The sequence below is a fragment of the Sceloporus undulatus genome, chromosome 3, assembly GCF_019175285.1.
Source record: "Sceloporus undulatus isolate JIND9_A2432 ecotype Alabama chromosome 3, SceUnd_v1.1, whole genome shotgun sequence".
Lineage (NCBI taxonomy): Eukaryota > Metazoa > Chordata > Lepidosauria > Squamata > Phrynosomatidae > Sceloporus > Sceloporus undulatus.
The window spans coordinates 99,130,102-99,147,178 of NC_056524.1; the positions used below are offsets into that span (position 1 = coordinate 99,130,102).

Here is a 17,077-nt window from a genome sequence, read left to right on the forward strand (position 1 = left end):
TTTAGGTATTACAACTGTACTTACTATGACAACTATCAACACTCACCTCCGAGAGACTCTGCCCAAAATTCCCTACGTCAAAGCCATTGACATGTATCTTATGGGCTGCTTTGTATTTGTCTTCTTGGCCTTACTTGAATATGCCTTTGTTAACTACATCTTCTTTGGGAAAGGCCCTCAAAGGCAGAAGAAACTTGCTGAAAAGACAGCCAAAGCAAACAATGACCGCTCTAAATTTGAAAGCAACCGGGTAGGTCTTCACATTGTCTACAAGTATGTCTTGTTTGTTCAGAATTAAATGCATTTAATATTGCATGCTGGGCTGCATTACTGGCTTATGTACATTTGCATCCATCACTTTTTATAAATATACACTCAGAGTGCATTTATATTATAGAAATAATGCAGTTTGAAACCACTTTAAATGAGAGAGGCACAAGTCTACAGAATTCTGAGATATTTAGGTTGTTGAGGCACCACCATTCTTTGGCAGAAAAACCTAAAGGCCTTGTAAAAGGCTGAAGCTACAGCACTTAATGTGGTGTCAACCGCATTATTTCTAGAGTATATAAAATCTTAGTCATATAGGACACATAGAACACTGTGAGTGGGGAAAGGATTGGAGTGAAAATGTGTAAAACTGATGCAAAACGTACTTCTAGGAGGCTGTAGATTCAGAAACATTAGCATTATACAGTAAGTAAATTATACTAGCAAAGGGATACACAGACACTGGATCTTCTCATTTTTTGAGGTCACTTGATATAAATTCTATTGTCTGAACTACCATTGGCATGCTTCTGGGACAGAGAACTAATTAATTCAGTGTGGAAGCACTTTTGTTTAGTATAAACCATAACTTCCATATGATATTTTAGACAAAAAGGCAAAATACCTTGTAGAGCCCAGTCACAACTGGATGGCATAACCTGTCTTTCATAGCAGGCAAAAGTAGGAAAAATGCAAAATTTTTCAGTTATTTTTGGGTATTGTATTTATGTCTGCTACAAAAAACAAAATATCCATCTATTCATTAGCAACAAACAGAAAAAAATTCATTTCCTGATTTGTTTATTTGTAGGGGAAATTAGTGGTGTGGTGCAAAATTAGTCTTTCCTTTCTGAAGTTTGCCATTTAATTCAACAAGCTATGATGTTAATGGAATTATATTTGACTAGTATAGATCAAGAAAACTGTTCTAGTAAGACATTGGAAATCTTACATTTTACTGCAAGCATATAGCTTATCACTCTTTCTGCTGTGGAGAAGAAAAGTCTAAAAGAGGCAAAAGTTTAAAGATCCAAAGAAATCTTTGAATGTAGTCCTTATATTCCTTTTGTTTGTTTATTTGGTTTTGCTAGCTTTATTATTACAAGTCACCACCCTGAGCAGTCATAACTGATGTTCATCGGATAGTAGTAGTGGGGGGGGGGGAGAGATCAGAGAATTGTCTTTTAAAGCCTAAGCAGGGCTGTATAAGTATAGGAGAGATTTTATTTAGAAAGCTTATCAAGATGATCCTGTAAATACTAGGTACATTTTGTGACTCCCAAGTCCAGTGTCAATGAGATAAAAGCGGAGATCCTTGAATATAGGACAGGATATAAATATTTTAAGAAAATATATTAATTAAATAAAATACTAAATACAAATAATAAAGTGAGAGGTGATCCCTATGGATTATGACTACTTTTTTGTTAAATGTGTACTATATCTAGGTTTGTACATTTTCTTCTACTAACATCAAACATTTGAACCAATTTAAGCAGCACCTTCTGTTAAAGCCCCTCTGGCAGAAATCTGTAAGGTAGCTTTAACAAGCACTGCTGTGTGAACCCATGTGCATCTTCAGCAGTGGCCACCAGTTGACACTCATAGACATCAGTCATGACCCCACCTTGCTAGGGAACAGTTCACACATTTCTTACTTATTCAGATGCCTCACAGAAGATTTCCCATTGGTACTTATTGGTACTGTAACAGGAGGTCTGAGAGTGGCCTTCATCACTGTTCTTGGAGTGACTGATGGGAATTCCTTTTGCCTCTGCCTTCTGGTTTTATTGCATTTTTCAGGGTTCCACTCTATTCTGCTTTGGTCAGGCCTCACCTGGAATACTATGTCCATTCATAGAATCATTATGGACACCACAATTCAAAAAAGATGTTAACAAGTTGGACTGTGTCCAGGTGAGGCCCATCAAAATGATGAAGAATCTGGAAACCATGCCTTATGAAGAAAGAGGGAGCTGGGTGTGTTTATCCTCAAGAAGAGATGTTTAAGAGGTGATATGGTAGCCCTGTTTAAGCATTCGAAGGGATATCACATTGAGGATGGAGCAAGCTTGTTTTCTGCTGCTCCAGAGACCACAACACAAAACAATGGATGCAAGCTACAGGAAAAGAGATTCCACCTAAACATTGGGAAGAACTTCCTGACAGTAAGAGCTGTTCAACAGTGGAACACACTTTCTCGGAGTGTGGTAGAGTCTCCTTCTTTAAACAGAGGCTGGATGGCCATCTCTCGGGCGTGCTTTCATTGTGAGTTCCCGCATGACAGTGGGTTGGACTGGATGGCCCTTGTCGTCTCTTCCAACTCTATGATCCTATGATTCTAAAACTAATATGACTGCTACGGTAACTCTTTGAAATTGCACCTGATACTTTATTAGATGTTAATCTCTCAGGGTTTCTTGACTGAGAACCATAATGCCTAAGTGTGATAGTTAAACTAACTACTTATTTCATTGAAGGCTTAGTGTAAGGATGAGGTGATGATCAACCAAATGGAACCAGACTGTTGCTATTTTTTTTAAAAAAAAAATAAGTACAAAGAAGCTTCTAAATTTCAGCGTGAAAAAAAAAAAACAATGGGATGAGGTAGTATGGATCACTCTGGAGTACACCTTAAAGGGGGTTGAACATCCAGAAGGGTTAATTCTTAGGGTTTCCCTTCTCCTCCCCCTGTCTTTTTCACAATATATATCATTCTGCTTCTAAGCCCAAACTTGGCAAAGTATATAAGCATATAACAAGATGATTATATTACACCCATTAAGAAAAGGAGAAAACAATATCATTAGTACAATGGCCTGAACAAATTAAACAGGAAAGGGACAATGTAGAAATTAAACAAGAAAGGAACAAACAAATCTATTCTTGATACCTCTCCTTGAGGGAATAGGATCAGAGAGGGACACTTGCTGAGCAACTCTTACCCTGTTGCATTATTTAGATTTAAAATGAGGAAGTTATGAAATTTCCATCCTCAGAGATTCCAAGGATAGACTGGATAATTATCTGTTGTAGCTACTCAGATAAGTCTTACCTTAGCATTGATGGGACAGGTCAGAACTGCAGGATGATAGACTAAATAACAGGTTTTCAAGCATGCTAATTGTTACTTGACTATTTTAATCTAGAAGGCTTTCCTCCTCAAGCCAAATGGCACACTGTGACAAATAGTATTTCATTAGCTATTTTTCAAAGACCAATCATTTCCCAGGTCTAGTAGTCCACTTCGTATGTTCGGACAGTCTTCTAACCACAACTGCCACTGCCCCTCTTCCTCCTCCTCTTAACAATTGGATAACCCACATTTTAACCAAAACTGGGACTCAAGGCAGCTCACAAATTAAAATACAATAAAGTTAAAACACTTAAATGAGTAACATTTAAATGGAATTAAGATACACCAACATTTTAAAAAACAATTTGAAATATACAGTTAAAATGATTTAAAAGCAAGGTTTTAAAAAGCCTTGTCAAGTTAAAGTAGTAAAAACAGTACAGAACTCTCTTAAAAGCCCTTTCTTTCAAAATCTGGTCAGAATAAAGTCTTTGCCTGCCAACAGAAGAGCTACAAGGAGGGGGTCATTCTAGCTTTTTGGGAGGAAGTTTCTGAGCCTAGGGACAGGCACATAGGGACAGGCCTCATATCCACATCAATCATACCTGTCAATGTGATACTCTCTGGAGCATTTCAGGGCCTGAGCAGGCTCATATATGGAGATAAGGTGTGGCAGATAACCTGGCCCTAAACGGTATAGGGTTTTACATATCATAACCAGCAATTTGAATTGTGCTTTAAAACAGACTAGCAGCCAGTGGGACTGTTAAAACAAACCAGTTTTACCACCCATGGTACCAACCCATTAACTCTCTTACTGCATTTTTTTTGTAAAAACACTCTTTTTTCAAAGTTTCTGAACTCATTTCAAAAGTAGCCCCATGTAGAGTACATTAACGCGCCCTACATGGGGTTGCCTTTGGAAACTGTTCAGAAACTTCAGGAAAATGCTGTGGCTAGAATGCTGATCGGAGCCAGTTACAGAGAGGGTATTGAAACTATAACCAGTTACAGAGAATCTATTGAAACAGCATCACTGGCTACCGGTTCATTTCCAAGCACAATTCAAAGTGCTGGTCATGACCTATAAAGCACTACATGGCTTAGATCCATACTATTTGAGAGACCATATCTCCCCATTCATACCACCTAGAGCCCCAAGATCCTCAGGAGAAGGCTTTCTCTCGGTCCCACCACCATCCCAGGCTCACCTGGTGAGGACACGAGAGAGAGTCTTCTCAGTCGCTGCTCCCACCTTTGGAATGCCCTTCCATGGAAGACTAGGCTGGCCCCCTCACTGCTGGCCTTCCGCAAGCAGGCAAAGACATTTTTGTTTAAATGGGCCTTTTGAGATCTGGCAGGCTTGGTTTTATTGGGCGATGAGAGGGATGGTCTTGGATTGTTAAGTTTAACTTTGTATGTTTTAAATTTTATATTTCTAATTTTTATATTTTTATTATTTTAATTGTACAATTTTAACTGTTGTGTTTTATGTATGTTAGCCGCCTTAGGTCCCACTTTGGGAGAAAGGCGGGATAAAAATAAATAAATAAATATAATACAGTACAGTACAGTACAGTATAGTAATCTAAATAGGATGTCACTATTTAGGAAGTGTCACAATGGATGTATGACAAGATCGGGCATCTTCAGGAATGGAGGAAGTTGGTGCACTAGGATTAAGTCTGCAGAAGCACTTCTGATCACCACATAAACCTGGGCCCCCATGTTTATTAAAGTTGAATTTAGGAGTATACCCAAACTGCAAACCTGTATCTTGGGGAGAGAAGTGTAACCTCATCCAGTACAAGATGAATCCCTATCCCTTGATCTGCCTTCCAACTGCCCAGGAGCATTCCTGTCTTGTTTTTATTAAGCTGCAATTTATTTGCTCTCATCCAGTACATCACCAATGCCAGATGCTCAGTTAAAACCAGCACAGCTTCACTGAAGCTTGGTGGAAAGTAGCATACTGATGGTACCAAACTATAATATCTGGACAAGGTGTCTCAGCTGTTCTGCATAGACATTGAGTAGCACTGAAGACAAAACAGAGCCTTGGGGGTTCCACAAGTGAATGACTATGGAGGTGAACAGGAATCCCCCAGTACCACATTCTAAGCTTATTTCTCCATTAGAGCCTTTATAACATAGTGCCTTTAAGTCTCATCCTAGCAAGATGGTGGTTGTTGTGTGCCTTTAAGTCATTTCTGATTTACAGAGACCCTAAGGCAAGTCTGTAATGGGATTTTCTTGCCAAGTTTCTTCAGAGGGGGTTTGTGTTGCCATCCTCTGAGGCTGAGACTATGTGACTAGCCCAGGGTCATCCAGTGGGTTTCTGTGGTTGAACAAGGATTTGAACCCAGGTGTCCAGGGTCAGAGTCCAGTGCTCAAATCACTACACCACACTGGTAGTAGGATGGTATAGGATGATAACATGATTGATGGTATCGTAAGCTGCCAAGAGGGCCAGTAGAAGCAACAGAGACACACTCCCCCATCCAGTTCCTGCTGAAGATGCTTCCAACATGACAAAAGCTATTTCTTCCATAACAAGATTTGAAACCAAACTGTGAAATGGATCTGAATAAACCATTTCAATCCAGAACTCATGAAGCTGGGAGGCTACTACACATTTTAATACCTTTCCAAAAGCTGGACACTGGCCAACAGTTATCCATTATGGAAAGATTCAGGAAAGGCTTTTTTAAACAGAAGTTTTACAGTTGCCTCCTTTAAGCCTATTGGAACCCTGCCTAGAGAATTGACAACTTCCTTTACTCACTTGACAAGTCTTCCTCTGCCCCTTTTAATGAGCCAACAAGAGCAAGGCTCTAGCAGACATATAGTGCCTCTGACTTCTCCAAAGATCTTGTCCAATCCTTGTCTCTGTACTGTGTGCCTTCAAGTCATTTGGGACTTATGGTGAACTTAAGCTGAGGCTACCATGGGTTTTTTTTGGCAAGATTTGTTCAGAGGAGATTTGGCATTGCCTTCCCCTGAGGCTGAGAGAGTGTGACTTGCCCAAGGTCACCCAGTGAGTTTCATCCTTGGGCTATACAAATTGAAAAGAATCCTTGACAAGAATTCTCTATGATCTGTATCTGAAACTAATTTTAAGTAATGAGTTAATTAATGCTAGTTTATTTTCTTATATAGTTTCAGTTATGAACACCAGGGCGATGAATTAACCTGCTTCATAACATTTAACAGTAGCACATTAATTTTCAAACCTAATATTCCAAGCTCTACATTTGATGATAAAGATCAGATGAGAGCTCTAGATGCTCCTATTTTACTTCCTCAGAGCTCTTGTTCTAAGTTTAAGTGCCATTTAAAGTAATGTTAGGGACCAAAATAGATTAAAATAAGATGGTGTAATTAAGCAAGGATGGTGAAATGTTAGGTATAACTTTATCCAAATTGTGCAGAGTACCCTTTACATTTTGTGAAGTGCAAGTCTTGAATCATCAAAGTGCCCCTTAATATGAATGGCATAGAGTTAAATGGGAATAGACTAATTTAGGCAACATGAATTGTTGTTGTTAACACCCATTAATTTGAGATTGACTTATGGTGACTCTATAAATGAGAGATCTCAAAATCACCCTATCATGAACAACTATGCCCAGGTCTTCCAGACTCAGGGCTGTGGCATGCTTGTTAGAGTCTATCCATTTGTAATGTGGTCTTCCTCTTTCCCTACTGCCTTCCACCTTGCCTAGCAATATTAACTTTACTAATGAATCTTGTCTTATCATGATATGTCAAGATAGGTCAAGATGAATAAAGTGTGCCTATTATACTTTAAATAGGCACACTTTATTCATCTTGACCTTTAGGGAACGTTCAGGCCTGATTTGCTGTAGAGCCCATTTATTTGTCTTGGCAGTCTAGGATATCGGCAGAACTCAGATGGGTTGATTCTCTCCCAGTCAGCTTCCTTCACTGCCCAGATTTCTTTACTGTCCAGTTTTCACAGTCATACATAGAAACTGGAAGTACAATCGCATGGACAATCTTGATCCTGGTATTGAATAATACATCTTTACACTTGAGGATTTTGTCTACCTCATTCATAGTTCACTCCTAGCCTTCTTCTGATTTCTTGACTGCAGTCTCAACTTTGATTAATGTCTGATCTAACCCATAGGAAATCTTTGACTTTCTTAATGTCTTCATTGTCTACTTTAAAGTTGTATAAACTATCTGTGGTTTTTGTTTTCTTAATGTTAATTCTTAATTTTTGTTTTCTTAATGTTCAACTGTAAACTTGCATTTGCACTTGATTCCTTGAGTTTTTTTCAGCAGTTATTCCAAGTCTTTGGTATTGTCTGCTAGTAATATGGTGTCATCTTTTGTATCTTAAATTGTTGATGCCTCTTCCCCAATTTTCACATCTCCTTCTTCAGAGTCTAATCCAGCTTTGTGTATAATGTGTTTAGTATCCAGGTTAAACAGATAGGGTGATAAACGGCAGCCTTACTCGAAATGAATTACCAGCCAGTAAATCAGGCTTTCTAAAATCATCACAATTTAAAAATGCTTTAGAAACTGTTTTACGGCTGAAATGATCACATAATGCCTTGTTCGGTATCTACTAAATCCATTTGTTTTAAGATCTGGGCCTGTAAAAAATCAATTGGAATTTTATCAATGTCAGTAAGATGAAGTTGGCACCTAACGTCTGTTTCACTGACATCTCTGTCACATACTCACTTTGTATAACACAGCAAGATCAATTTCTAGTAAATGCAGAACTCCAGCTGAGATTTTCAAGAGCCACTTTTTTTAAATATAGCATTGGCTGTAATTACATTTTAGGAACATCAAGGAGCAAGTAGATTTTGTCCTTAGTTGAACTCTCACACTCAATTGAAACACTGATTATGAACTCTGATTTTATTACTAAATGAACTACAATTTTACATTTAGATTAGGCAAACACAGTGTATTTATTATATATGCACCTAGGCAAGTGGGGGTGGGATGGTGATATGGAGAAATGGATGGGACGTTCCTTGTAATGAGTCAGAAGAACACTGTGGTGTATGTTCCTCCATCTGGGAACTGGGGAGGTAAGAAAAGATGATACTGATTACTCTGCCAGTTATTCCCAACTTGAGCAGTAGTAGCCACTCAGCATCCTTCATGTGGTAACTTTTTTGAATGAGATATAACACAATAATGAATTCCCTAAAGGATCTGCTATATAGAATTATAGCAAAAGTAATTTTGAATACAATACCAAAATGTTCTATTAATTTGCTTCAGAGGTCAAGGTAGATTTGTTCTCCAGCCATGTGCTGCTGTTCTTTTCAAAGGAGAAAGCAGAATAACATTCTGAGGCAGTTAGAACTTCCCCCCACACCCCATTAACTACACTGAGTACAGTGTACCCATGCCATATGTGGGCTTGCCCTACGCAGATTTGAACAACCCATGGAGCACAATGCTGCCATAGCAAATAAAAGGATTTAACCTTACACGTTTTCCTATACGCAAGGTAGGGGGTGTCCAGAACAGAGCCCCCACGTATAGAAAGGGGCCACTGTATATTAAATGTTTCTATTTCTGAACCATTCCTGATGGTCATCACACATTGGATATAGTATCCCATTTCGTTAGTTAACCAAGCTGATTTGAATAAAGGGAACTTAGGGAGCTGGGGATGTTTCGCCTGGAGAAGAGAAGATTAAGATGTGATATGATAGCCATGTTTAAATGCTTCAAGGGATGTCACATTGAGGAGGGAGCTAGCTTGTTTTCTGCTGCTCCAGAGAACAGGACCCAGAACAATGGATGCCAGCTACAGGAAAAGAGATTCCACTTCAACATTAGGAGAAACTTCCTGACACTAAAGGCTGTTTGACAGTGAAACTCGCTCCCTCAGAGTGTGGTAGAGTCTCCTTCCTTCGAGGTCTTTAAACAGAAGCTGGATGGCCATCTGTCAGGGATGCTTTGATTAAGATTTCCTGCATGGCAGGGGGGTGGACTGGATGGCCCTTGCAGTCTCAATGATTCTATGATTCTAAGGGAAGTAGTGGGAGAGCTGCTGTTGTATTCCAAATAAAATTATGCTGTGCCTAGGCTTTTTAAGCTTTGGCATGCAGTGGTAACAGGTTCTGATGGCTGTATATTAACTCTTAAAATGAAATGCAGCATGTTTTGAGAACAGTAGAAGGAGAATGATGTTGCCTTCAAATCCTGCTTGGGAACCTCCTTGGAGGATTAAACAAATAAACTGGGAAGCAGTGTGTTGCAGCAGATGGCCCTTTGGTCTTTCTTTGTTCTTAGGACAATATTGAGACATCTGGAACAGATTGCAGTTGATGAATAGCTGAAGCTCAACCTATAATTAAGCTCAGAAATAGGGTCTTCATTTAAACAATTTAATGGAAAATAGTTTTATATTAATAATGAGGACTGAAATAACAATAATAGAATTATTATTATTATTATTATTATTATTATTATTATGCTTTATTTATATAGCACTGTAGATTTGCACAGCACTGTACATACAAACAATAAAATAGATAAGAGTAAACCTGCCCATGGCATACAATCTAAGAAATAATAGCATAATACATATAAATAATACATAACAAGACAGGAAAGGGTTCAGTAAAACAGGCAGCAAATTACTATAAAGTTCTGTCAGGTGGAAATGTCTGATGGAACTTTATAGGAGACTGAAACTTCTAATCATTAAAGCTAAAAGAGTCCCATCTTGCATTCATCTTTAGGAGCCCCGGTGGCACAGTGGTTAAATGCCTGTACTGCAACCAATCACTTACAAAACCGCAAGGTTTCAAGTTCAATACCAACCAAGGGCTCAAGCTCAACTCAGGCTTGCATCCTTCCGAGGTCACTAAAATTAGTACCCAGATTGTTGGGGGCAATTAGCTTACACATTGTAAACTGCTTAGGAAGTGCTTAAGTGCACTGATAAGTGGTATAGAAATGTACTTGCTATTGTATTGCTATTCTGGCAACTCTACTTCAAAATGTCTCATTTATACTCCTTACAGCAATTTTATGTTGCATATGTAGAGCAAGGCTGGTGAATGGGTGGCACTCCAGATACTCTTGATCTGTAGCTCCCATTAGCTCTAGTCACATAGCCATTGGCTAGCAGCACAGAGTTATTATCCAACAATCTGGAGGACTGCACATCCCATCACCCTAAAGTCCAAGATAAAGAATGATAAGAAAGATGCTTTGAATCTTATTTTCTACTTCTAACATTAGGCAGCATTTCTTATTTTTACAAACACATTAAATAGTGATCATGCTTGTAATAGTGAGCTCAATCAGTGCTGGTTGCTGGAAAAAAAGAAAAAGATACCCACATGTCATGTCAGGTACAGAAAAGGGAAATATTTTTTAAATCAGTGACACACATACTACTTTATAGGTAGTAGTATTCTGGAGAAGGGCCTGGCTGATTGGCTAAATAGAAGAAATACAGCAAGTTTTGGAGTGAACTGGAGGGTGTGCAGCAATGTTAATCCTACCTAGACTCAACACATTAAATGAACAGTCTTAAGTTAGTTGATATTAACAAGTTATTTCAAAGTGTGTACTCTACACTAAGGCCTGGAACAGATGGGCCAAATGAAGTGGCTTTTGGCCACTTTGGAGATGTGGTATTCAAATGACACATGCCTCCAAAGTGGCCTGAAGCCGCACTCCTGTCTTTAAGACTGGAGCAAAAAGAAGCTTGGAAAACCCAACTCATACCTGGCACCGAGTGGGCCCTGCATCCACAACCCACCTTTAGAGCTGGCTGTGGGGTCAAGACAGTTCGGACCAGCTTCTGGCTGAAGCTGATCCAGGCCTTCGCATCTGTCTGCTCCACTCCTAAGATTAGATCTTCCTCTTTAAATTGTTTTATACTCATACTATTGGAACAATGCCTAATCCTTATTAACACCTTACTTGGGGGTGAAGCAGATGAGCAGGAAGGAGCGGCCAAAAGCCACTCCCAGCCTGATTGCCCTGGAGCTGTGGCGAACACACACCATGGCCCTGAGGGCAACCTCCTGCCACAGCCCCAAGTAGAAGCAGAACAGAAGTGGGAAAGCCTTAGGTGTTCTGAGAGCATCCCCAGGGTGGCTTCCAGGAGTTCTGGGGCATGCCTCATGTAAATGCCACACCCCCAGAGCAGCTGGAAACCATCCCCATCTGCCTGTCTGTTTCAGTCCTTAATTTCTGTAAGGCCTAATTGCATTTCTATGGGCTATATTTCATTTTCTGATTATGAAATATTGTTATGCATTTTTGTGTATTAAAATAATTTTAACATATCATCATGAATTTGTTTCTAACTAGGTGGATATGCATGGGAATATTTTGCTAACATCCCTTGAGATTCACAATGAAGTTGCAAGTAACGAGGTCACTACAAGTGTTACTGATCCTCAGAATTCAACAATATCATTTGACAACTCAGGTATCCAGTACAGAAAACAGAGCTCACATCGAGAAAATCTTGGAAGGCGTACATTGGACAGAACTGGCACCCATACCAAGAAGAGTCATTTACGGAGAAGGTCATCACAGCTAAAGATAAAAATTCCTGACCTAACAGATGTGAACGCCATAGACAGATGGTCACGAATGGTGTTTCCATTCACATTTTCTCTTTTCAACTTAATCTACTGGCTATACTATGTCAACTAAACTGACTTCTACTTTTTTAACTAAAGACTTCAACAAGCAAAATACTACTCTGCCTGTTATTTTGTATCTGTACATAAGAACTTTTGCACTATATATATATATAATATAATATATACATATATATATATATATTTAAAATCCTGTTTACGTGTGTACATATATTGTGAAAGAATGTGTATTATACCCATTGTGCATACACATATACACTATATATAAATATACTCTCTCTCTCTCTCTCTCTCTCTCTCTCTCTGGATGATAATAGACAATTTAACACACAATGCACATTAATGAACTTTTTTTAAAATGTAGAGACAATTGTTCTGAATATATTAAATTTAAAGAAAGCTAAGTGTTGTATAGGACCACCAAACAATTGTCAGATCTCTGTTCCATATTCTTAGAATTCTGTGATATTGTTTGCAAAGACCTTTCATTTATTCTGCTCATTAACTGATACAACTGCACTGGTAAGGTTTGTTTTTTAAGTAATTTATATTTGATGTCAGGTTAACAATCACTGGGCCATATTGATCATGATTTTTATTTTATAATGTCATAGATAATGCTACTTTCCTTAAATTGACATCATTTTCATGAATCACATTTCCTCTGTTTTAGTAACTTAAATGTTATTCAAGGTATGGGTTTGTTTAGTGTTCATAGGACTTTAATATCCAATGTAAGGTTCCACTTAAAATGGAAAAGGGGTGATTTATTATAAGCACTCCACACTTCAGTGCACAATGTAATATTTTATTCTGAGCTTTTCCAAGTACATTTTCTGTTTTGGTGAGGGGAAACCCCAGTTACCTATTGCTACAGTAATACAGTTTGAAATTAAATGGCTGATGGAAGTAATTTGTTAAAAAATCATTTCTTAATTATTTTAGCAGTTGTTTAAAACATTAAAACATTATTATTTTAACTGTTTTAAAAGCAACAATGACACTAACGGGTTGAGTAGTAAATTAAGCTTAACATTATTTGTTGCCTTGGGGAGGCAATTTTGGAGAGGCTTGGTCATTTTTGGCTATTTATAGTAATTTTAATTGTTGTTTTTATTTAAAGATAACATGTTACTAATGTATTACTAATGCTTAATGTAATTAACTATATTAATAATTTTTACTAAAGCTATTAGCATCAATGAATTAATTTTCAAATTACCATTAATACATCAGCTTTAACACTGATGTTTCCAAGTTATATGTGTCTTAACCAAAGTTAATAAAGCACCTTCTATGCAGGGCTACTATAAACTGAGGAAAGTCATACTGAGAAGAATATTAATATTAAATTAATAATAATATTGATAAACATTCTTAAATAGATTAATATTAATAATTTCATTCTCCTCTGCCTTGATGTAACTGCTGTCTATTTTCAAAGGGCTAGAACCCTATATGTTGCAAGACGTTTTGGAAGGAAGCAGGCAAACTGAATGACTTCTGTACAATAAGAAATTAGTTATTATATGGTCAAACTAGATGACACAAATATAATACTTAGAGAGGGGTCCCCTCAAGTGCTGAAATGTGTCATAGCACATGACTTTCCTCACCTGCGTAAATTGTGTTTAGTGTGCTTTGTTCTGTGAATAATCACTGGAAGATCAGCATGAGTTTAATTTTCAAATCTGATTACTGAGCACAAAACTCTGGCCAGGAAGGGGTGGGAATAGACTAAATGGGTCAGTAGTAAGGAATATGCATTACTCCTAGAATCCAACTTGACCGTATCATGAAACTTTTAAATAAAAATAATTGTAACAAAGATACAAACTGCTGATCTTAAATGTTTCTTTAAAGACTACTATTCCATTGATAATCTAGAAGACACCTGAGTTTAGTTGTTTTAACAGAGGACAGTCTAGCTGTGTTTATTGTTTGTCTGTTTTTAAGGAAAATGCATTCCCATTATAAAACATTCTTATGACATGACTAATATAATATATATTTGCATTCTATGCATATATATTAATATTTTATCCAAATTTTATTTCTAGCGCTTGCTATTGTGACTGCATGGTATATCATGCTTTTGTTTCTGTGATGTTACCGTTTTTCTTCTCTAGCACTAAGCCAATAGACTCCTTCTAATGTATAAAATCAGTAACAGAACATTTTCATGTCTGTTTTGTACATATATTATATACACTAAATTTGCTAGTATAGTTGATATACTACATTCACAAACCATAAACAATAGAGAACAAATGTCTTGCTTGAACATTAAATGCATTCAGTCATTTTTCTTTGCAAAATGTTGCCAGTTTTATTTTCATTCTGGTTCACATCTTCATTGGTTCTGAACTTTTCCTACATGGAAGATTCTAGTACAGTGGGCCCTTGTTATATGCTAGGGTTTGGTTCCAAGATCCCCCATGTATAATGAAATCCGTGGATGCTCAAGTCCCATTAAATATAATGACATAGCAAAATGGTGTCCCTTATAAAAATGGAAAATCAAGGTTTGATATTTGAAATTTATACCTTTTTTGAACATTTTCAAACCATGAATGCTTGAATCCGTTTATAAAAAAATCTGTGTATAAGAAGGGCTGACTGCAATTGGGCTGCATACATTTCAGTGCAAATAACAGCACATGGAACAAAAGATTCTCAAAATATTTTCCTTTCTCCCCAAAATTGTACCAATAAATAGAACTGATTGCAGTAGACAGGTTTGTAAAGATGAAGGTGCACCTTTTAATAAAATGAAGCAAAACTCTGGGGCAGGCGAAGGGGCCCTGAACAACCGAGAATCCTGCACTTAGTCTAGACTATTTTTTAAAAAAAATTGTTTTAATCCCCAAAGGACTGAATCTCAAAAAGGACTGAAGGAAAATGGAATGAACAGGGGAAGTCGAAGGCTTTCATGGCTGTCATCCATTTTTTTTGTGGGTTTTTCGGGCTATGTAGCCATGAACAGGAATTAGAAAGGTGAGGCTGTTCGTGCAGTTCATTATTTGTACATATTAATTTTGTTATGATAGCTTGCACATAGGGGTTCATCTGAAGTTTTGTATAGTCCTAGATGTATTGGGGGGGGAGAGAGAAACAACATGGTATACATTTAAAGGACCACTTTCCTTATTACATGAAAGCTTTTTGCATGCCACTTCCAAATATAATAGTATACTATAGAAAATGATTGAAATCCAGTCTCACTTAAGTGGGAAATTACTCATAATGGGAGCCCACAATCTGACCCAGAAGTCCCCCAGGCCTCTATATGGAAGTCTGAAGGAATGAGGGATAATAGAGGGACAAAGTCTCAATTCCCTTCTTTCCATTCTGCTGAAAGGTCAATTATGCTAGCAGGAGAACATTGTGGGATGCAATCCAAAGTTTATAGGCCAAGCTACAACCAGACCATTCTAGTTTAATTTCATTCAAGCTGGAAAACAGTTCTGTTTTGAAGGGAGTGGAGGGGTGATATTTTACATACTGTACTTAGTGATTTAGAAGAAAAATGGTTTATCTTGCCCAGAAGAACAAGTTCAATGTGAAAACTGTAACCCACAGAATTTGCTTCAGCTTCAACTGATACTCATCTGCTTCTTCAAACATAGGTATGTTGGGACTTTGAATTTACTTGGGACCATGGCTTTCTCAGAAGAATGTGTATAAATTAAGGCTATGCTTTAAAAAAAATCCTCTTAGCAGTTTGGTTCATTTTACTGCCTTATCAATACTTCCATGGAAAATATTTCTCTAAAATATTAAAATGTTGGAATAAATATGAATAAAACAAATTAGTACAACTCTTGTATGAAGATCATTCCTTTTTAGAATGTGGAGATTTTAAGTGAAGTGTTTAAAAGATATGATAACATGGAAGGGTCATCTCTAAATAAAACATAACAAGTTGTAAAGATTTGCAGAGTAATGTCAGCAACCCTCTAATACTTCAGGATGTAATCTTATTTAGGCAGTGTGACTCTTAGCTGCCTGTTTGCAATGTGTTATACCAGTCCTAACTGCATTACACTGAAACAGATCCTATAGCTTATGATAACTTTCTATAGGGGTATCTATAATTAAAACCTTATCTCACTGAAACTGGTAGGATCAAGCAGATTTCAATACAATGGCAACAGCTTGGGTGGATGGTGGATGGCAGCCAGAATCAGCTTGCTGAAGAGATGAAAATGAAGCCAAAGCTCCATACAGAGAGAGAGAAATTGAGGGATTTCTAGGAAAGCGTAAAGAGTTTTATTGTGGTCTTAGTCAGATTTTCCTCAGGGGATTTGCCCATCCCTGACTTCATGCTAATCACTGGAGAATATGTAACCATAGGCTTTCTTTATGAAGATCTGATACAAAAATAAAACTCTGAGTCACATGATTTGTGACCAATATTCATGCAGTACATAGATGAAATAATACTACTCTTATGCTTCTGGGAATAAAAATGATAGACCTTAAATTTAACATAATATTTGCCAGATTACTATAGGCATGTATGTTGATGGGATAGGGCCTGAGTGCTTAAAATGTTGATTCTGTGTATTTCATCATGGTAATGATAAGTAGGGTTGGCAGGTGAGATAAGGGACGGGCCTTCTGTCCTTCTATTTGTTGGGTAGAAGAGGGAATTTCAACAGGTGTTGTGTGTCACCTACTGTAATGTCCTCTTCAGCACAAACATTAAAGGGACAGGAGCCCTGTTCCTTATTTCATCTAATAATGCTATTAACATTACGAATCAAAAGAGAGAGGCAAAATCTTCAGCCTAAGCCCAATTGAATGTTTGTTGTTGTTGCTGTTGTTGTTGTTGTGTGCCGTCATGTCATTTCCAGTTTATGGTGACCCCAAGGTGAACGAATTATGAGGTTTTCTTGGCAATATTCATTCAGAGGGGGGTTTGCTGGTGTCATCCTCTGAGGCTGAGACAGCATCACTCACCCAAGGCCACACAACCATGAATTCTTCCACTTTAATTGAATTTACAAAAGCTTGTGCAATTTGTTGCACAACCCTTCTTGCTTTGCAGAACTGCATGTGGAATAAAAACTGGATAGCATGCTAACTCTGA

The 17,077-nt window shown here is 37.6% G+C and overlaps 1 protein-coding gene across 1 annotated transcript in view; it reads left to right on the forward strand.

Moving 5' to 3' along the window:
* Positions 1-14,438, forward strand: part of GABRB3 (gamma-aminobutyric acid type A receptor subunit beta3) — a 158,525-nt gene extending 144,087 nt beyond the window's left edge. Inside the window, exons 6-7 of the mRNA XM_042461004.1 lie at positions 6-250; positions 11,684-14,438. Coding sequence (XP_042316938.1) covers positions 6-250; positions 11,684-12,034 — 596 coding nt within the window. The 3' untranslated portion in view covers positions 12,035-14,438. The remainder of the gene's footprint in view (positions 1-5; positions 251-11,683) is intronic.
* Positions 14,439-17,077: the final 2,639 nt, after the last annotated feature.